Source organism: Pygoscelis adeliae, unplaced genomic scaffold (assembly GCF_000699105.1).
Source record: "Pygoscelis adeliae isolate BGI_AS28 unplaced genomic scaffold, ASM69910v1 Scaffold77, whole genome shotgun sequence".
In the NCBI taxonomy this organism is placed as follows: Eukaryota; Metazoa; Chordata; class Aves; order Sphenisciformes; family Spheniscidae; genus Pygoscelis; species Pygoscelis adeliae.
Window position 1 is genome coordinate 7,991,459 of NW_008825216.1, and position 5,789 is coordinate 7,997,247.

Sequence of the window (5,789 nt, forward strand, 5' to 3'; positions counted from 1 at the left end):
CCCCTGTGGGATGCCACTCGTCACCAATCTCCATCTGGACATTGAGCCATTGACCACTACCCTCTGGATGTGACCATCTAACCAATTCTTCACCCACCAGACAGTCCACCCATCAAATCCCTACCTCTCCAGTTCAGAGAGAAGGTTGTTGTGGGGGACCGTGTCAAAGGCCTTACAGAGGTCCAGATAGATGACATCTGCAGCCCTTCCCGTGTCCACTGATGTAGTCACTCCATCATAGAAGGCCACTAGGTTGGTCAGGCAGGACTTGCCCTTGGTGAAGCCATGCTGGCTGTCTCGAATCACCTCCCTGTCCTCCATGTGCCTTAGCATAGCTTCCAGGAGGATCTGTTCCATGATCTTCCCAGGCACAGAGGTGAGACTGACTGGCCTGTAGTTCCCCGGGTCTTCCTTTTTTCCCTTCTTTTCCAGTCAGTGGGAACTTCACCAGACTGCCATGACTTCTCCAATACGATGGGTAGTGGCTTAGCAACTTCATCCGCCAGTTCCTTCAGGACCCACGGATGGATCTCATCAGGTCCCATGGACTTGTGCACCTTCAGGTGCCTTAGATGGTCTGTTGCTGTTAACATGTTCAATGTCAGTATCTGCTGCACCCCAACAGTCCATTGGATCCCGTTGTCCGTTTTTTGTCCCGCCCAAACTTTTGTCATTCCTACAGAAGTTTCTCTGACCCCATGTGGCTGAGAAGGAATGAAGCAAAGCCCCGGAGCTCAGATCCTCTTAAAAGACACTGACACTTGAAGCCAGCAGAGACCATATTTATACAGATCTAATAATGCATGCACATACACAGGGTTAAAAGACTGGGGTTTTTTATTTTCTTCCATTTTTGTTACACTGGGAGTAGAGGGAAGTTAAAAGCCTGCAAGCATTTTCCTGGCCAATGCTGTTTAATTTCACTTTTCTAAACCCTTTTATTTGTTGGCTAATAACTGCTATTATATACATTAGCGAGGTAGATGAAACTTGCAAAAATTTCAATTTCTTTTATGGCAACAATAACGTAAGGTCATGTTTCCCTAAAGCCAACCAACAAGTGCCAACTCCCAGAGTTTCCAGGGCGGGGGGCGGGGGGAAGGTAAGAGACCATAAATTCTTGGTGGTTTTATTATTATCATTAACTCTGCCTAAAGTAATGCCTATTGTTTTGAGTGACCAACTGGTCAGACTAGGTATGCTATGAAGTATTTTTGTACATGCATGGAGGGACAGCAAAAGACATGGCTGTCTTTAACTGAGAGGACTTCCTCACACTATGTATGGTTAGAACATAGGAAGAAAGTTTTGAAAAAAATGTAGCTTTTCAGCTCTAAAAAGCTATTTGTAAGACCCCACCAGGCTACACTGAAGTCTAGCATGCAAGGTGCCATCACCTAGTTCTCCTAACTGTCCTCTGAGATCCTAGCAGACTGAGACTCTTGTAGCTCCTCAACTGGGCAAAGAAGCTTGAAATTAAACTGAGAAAACTGATGCCAGATCAATGCACAGATGGAGGCAGGGGATGCCTTAGGCTGCTTAGGCTCCTACCACATGGGTTAGGTGAAGCTGCCTCCCCAGTAGGTTATCTGAGGAGCAGCAGCAATCCAAGGATCACCTGGCCTTCCTATGCCCTTATGGGTGCTCCCTGCCTGATGTTATGCACAAACAGCCCTGCTAAAGCCAGGCCAATGCTGTCACAAGTCTACATGATTTTGCTGAATTCTTCTTTCACCATGGGGTCACATGCTGAGGAGAAGGTGCTACTACGGTGGACAGGGTGGGAAGGTGGGGGGGGCTCCTCTTTTTCTACTTGCTGAGCAGATGGCGTTTTCTGGCAATACCACTGGTGAAATGAAGCTGTTCAAGGAGTTGTATCATGCTGTGAGGAACAGGCTGTACTATTAAAGGTAAGAGTCTATTAACAGAAGCCTGGTGTGTTGACTTTCTTCCTCTTGCTTTTTTTCTACATAAAAGCTGTAACTTTCATATATATGTACAGAAAAAAAAGATATTTCGGCTTTTCTGTAATGCTCACCACTATACTATAATTTTCTACAGTACCATTCAAATCTATACTTCAAGAGAAGTCTGTGCAGGAAGTTTGTTATTAAACATAAAGGACAACTCCTCCTCATGGTTCTCCTGGAATTTTAATATACGAAATTGGAAAGAAGTGTTTTCTGAGTGTTACAGCTTGTGTGTAATATGTGTAAAGAAATGAATGTTTTAGCCCAACTGCCAGAGGAAGAGCCCTCAGCCACTAAAAGCAACTGTCAAACCTTCTCTTTCTCTAAGGAACTACTACATTTCACTGCTGGAGTGCAAGCATCAGCAGGTGAGGGTGCCACAGCATCAGGAGGGATTCCCTGAGTACCTGGGTTGTAAAGTGCAATGATTTTCTGCTGTTCAGCCACCAGCCTTTGCAGCTGCTCCATCTGCTGCCTCATCACCTGGTCCTGCTTCCCTGGAGTCTGAAAATGTCATGAAGATACAGTATCAAACTACATTTCTGGATGGTTTTAAATCAGACAGAATCACCATATCTGGACTTTGGGGGTAGGTATTTCTTAAAGTGTGTATCACTTTTAATAAAGAATGTTGACATTTGTATTTAAAACTCTTTTGCCATTTTACAACTCAAAGGGTACACTAATACTGTGCAGGCAGTATGTGCCTTGCCAGGTTTTGCTACTCAGCCTTACATCCGCCACAGTTTTTTTCTGGTCTATGTGCTGGGATTTCCCTCCCACAGAAGCTAAAGCACAAAAGGGAGAGAAGTGTCCATCCATGTTTCGCACCAAGAAGGTGTTAGAACAGCATCAGAGCAGATGATACCCTCAGGTCAGGCTTCACTGTAAAACTTCAAAATGTGCCAGGGTCCAACTTTTCATTGTTTGTTGAACTATCTGATAAATGGAAATCACCAGTATCGTCGATGAAAAGCAGCTTTCAAAAGTCAATATCCACAGAGCACAGATGCAATTAGGAGGAAATATGAGCATGGTCTGAAATTAGGGATGGAAGGATAGAAGAATAAGTCCAGTCTTTGCCTCCACAGAAATCTTCACTAACATGGAGAAAGGACTGACTCTGCCTCTGACTAAATTGCTGCCACTAGTTCCTCAGTTCTTCTGCAGGCCAGGCACTCCCCCTTGCCTCCCTGCAGGTACACACCTATGCAACTTGCCTTGGCCTTCTGAGTTTCCCAGTTTATGTTTATTTGACTCCTTCTCCCACTCATCTGTTTCTCCTGTCCTGTCCACTGGGAAGAACAACCAGAGATCGGTAGTGCAAGAGACAGGTCTTTTTTTTCTCTTTTTCTTTTTTATTTATTGTGAAGTGCCAGATCTGTTCCAGAACTAAAACTTACAGTGTAAAGACAACCTTATGTTGTTGCTGTGCCTGGAGCTTCCCAGAAGTCTGCCTGGAAGCATCATTTTCACTCTACTGCCCCTCTGTCTGGTATCACTTGAGAAGCACCATGTAACAAAGCAAACCCCAAGTTCTCTTTTTCTTTACCAGAATCTTTGAGAACATTTCAAGTAATTCACACAGTCAAATGCCAGAAGCCACCAAAGAACAAAGAATGCCCAAGACTCAGTATCAGATTTTATAACCAGCTGTTGACAGTTTAGGATATCACAGGATACATTCTGGTCATTAAGCTTAATGATCTGGTTTATGTCATCCAAGAAAAGAAGTAGCAGACTCCTGGGACTTCTTCAACTGCAGCCTTACCTACATGAATACTTTCCCAACAACCAAGGAATAATGTTTCCTATCCCTATATGTAAACTACTAAAATCTTCATTAGACTGAGAGCTGAAGGTGGTGAGGACTCCTGACTGGATCTTAAGTATCCCCTTGAGAAGGGCAGTGGGGAACTGGATCCCAGGGCAGGCTCAACAACACACTTAGCAGTCCTCAGCCACAGGAAATTTAGATGATCAAGGAGCCACTGCACTGGCACAGCTCAGCTGCAAATCTCCTGACATGTGACTGAAGAACAACACTTTTCCCAGCACTTGTCTGTTGTGCAGAGGTGGTGCCAACACCTGTGTCAAGAAAAGAAGCCCTGAGGTGAGGTGTGCTAAGGGCAAGAGGCAGACAATGCAACCTTGTTAGCACAGGTACTTCTGATTTTGACATCATCAAAAAATGTTAAAATTATGATAGACTTCCAGTGGAGAAAGTGCCAACATAGACACATCCTAAATAATAAATTCAACTGTATTGGAAACATAAGAGTTTCTTTAAAATCTGCAACTAAGGCACTGTATTGTTTACTATGCTATGAGAAGCACATAGAGCACTCAGTGGAAGAGATACTGTGGAGTTACTCCTGTCCATCACTTCTTTGTCAAAACTAAGAAGAAGAGGCAAAAGTCAGAAAAGGAAAAAAGATAAAAAAAGAGATGGAGCATGAGAAAAGGACTGATGGAAAGTCATACGGAAATAAGAACATAAACACGCCCCACAACCATTACACACATGAGTACGTGGAGTCAGAACATGCAATCTTTTTCACCAGAGGGAGGGAGATAGCGATAACTATTGAACAAGAGGAACATGAGAAAAATTGATTAATTGCCTCTTGGGAAAAGCACTTTATTGCCTGGATGCATTAGAGCAACAGCATCAGACACAGGGTTATGATGTTTTTCCCAGTGCTTGCCAGCAAAGCTTCCTACCTGTAGACAGACACAAAAGTTACTGGCCCTTTCTTCCTGAAGAGGCGGTGCAACTATCAGAAATATACAATATGCAGTTATAAAGTCAGTGATTATTTAAAGAAAACTAACCTGTTCCGTGTTTTTGTAGGTGGGAGCACAATGGTTCATCCCAGGCCCTGAGGCGGGGAGCAGAGGAGGAGTGAACATTTCCAAGGTGTCACTTGCATCATGAATTCCAGCCTGGGTTACACTGGAAGCCAACTTTTGAGGAAAAACATCAGAGCTGGCCAAATAATATAATTGCCTTGCATGCTGAAAAGCTTGATTGTGGCCCAAGTTATCTGTTGAGGCATTACTGTTGCCCATCATACCGCTGGCTTCTGAAGTGTACAAAAGTGGACACTGCTTGCTGGAGGACTCACTCGTATTGTCAACCCAACCCAGGGATAAAGAAGGCATGACCTTCTCAATTGTTATATTGGAAGATGGTACCATGCTTGCCAGATCACTGGCAGTCTGCTGTGACATATAGCCTTCCTCCTTAAAAGCATCTGCTTCCATGCCCTGCTTTCTGAAATCCATGTTAGGGATGTGCAGTAAAAAACCACCATGAACAAATGCGTCATACTGACATAGTAAATCCTGTGGTTTGTCTTCTTTCTTTTTTTTTTTTCATCCAAGAGATTTTTCTTTTAGCCCAGGCTAAATGTAGAATATCTTCTGACTTCAGAAACTGTAAAACATATCTATATTTTTATATGTTTTTTTACATATATAAAAGTATATATAAATATACATATATATATTAAAAATACTGTTGGAATACATGCAATAGAAAAAAAACCTATAAAATCCCAATATTTCCGCCCGCTAAAATGGCTTAGATGTACTGTCTGCTCTCTCACTGTTAAATCCTAAAGTCTCAGACAAACAGGAACAGATGTAAGACTCTATTACAATAAAAAACAAAACCCATTCACCACTAGAAGCATTTGCCAAAGTGTCCTGACCTTGTCTTTCAGCTAAATCTTCAGCCTTTAAGTTCAGAGAATGTGCTCAATGTCCAAAGATGACTGCCGAAAGTAGGGAATGGAGATAACAGGAAGAAACAAG

General features: G+C 43.0%; 1 protein-coding gene across 1 annotated transcript in view; it reads right to left on the reverse strand.

Annotated features, from left to right (window-relative positions):
* The window catches only part of LOC103921311 (centromere protein J-like), a 40,448-nt gene extending 35,190 nt beyond the window's left edge, over nucleotides 1-5,258 (reverse strand). The window contains exons 1-4 of the mRNA XM_009329256.1: nucleotides 5,099-5,258; nucleotides 3,191-3,265; nucleotides 2,706-2,758; nucleotides 2,378-2,474 (exon numbers count right to left, since the gene is read on the reverse strand). Of these exons, the coding sequence (XP_009327531.1) occupies nucleotides 2,378-2,474; nucleotides 2,706-2,758; nucleotides 3,191-3,265; nucleotides 5,099-5,258 (385 nt within the window). The remainder of the gene's footprint in view (nucleotides 1-2,377; nucleotides 2,475-2,705; nucleotides 2,759-3,190; nucleotides 3,266-5,098) is intronic.
* Between the last annotated feature and the right edge of the window lie 531 nt (nucleotides 5,259-5,789).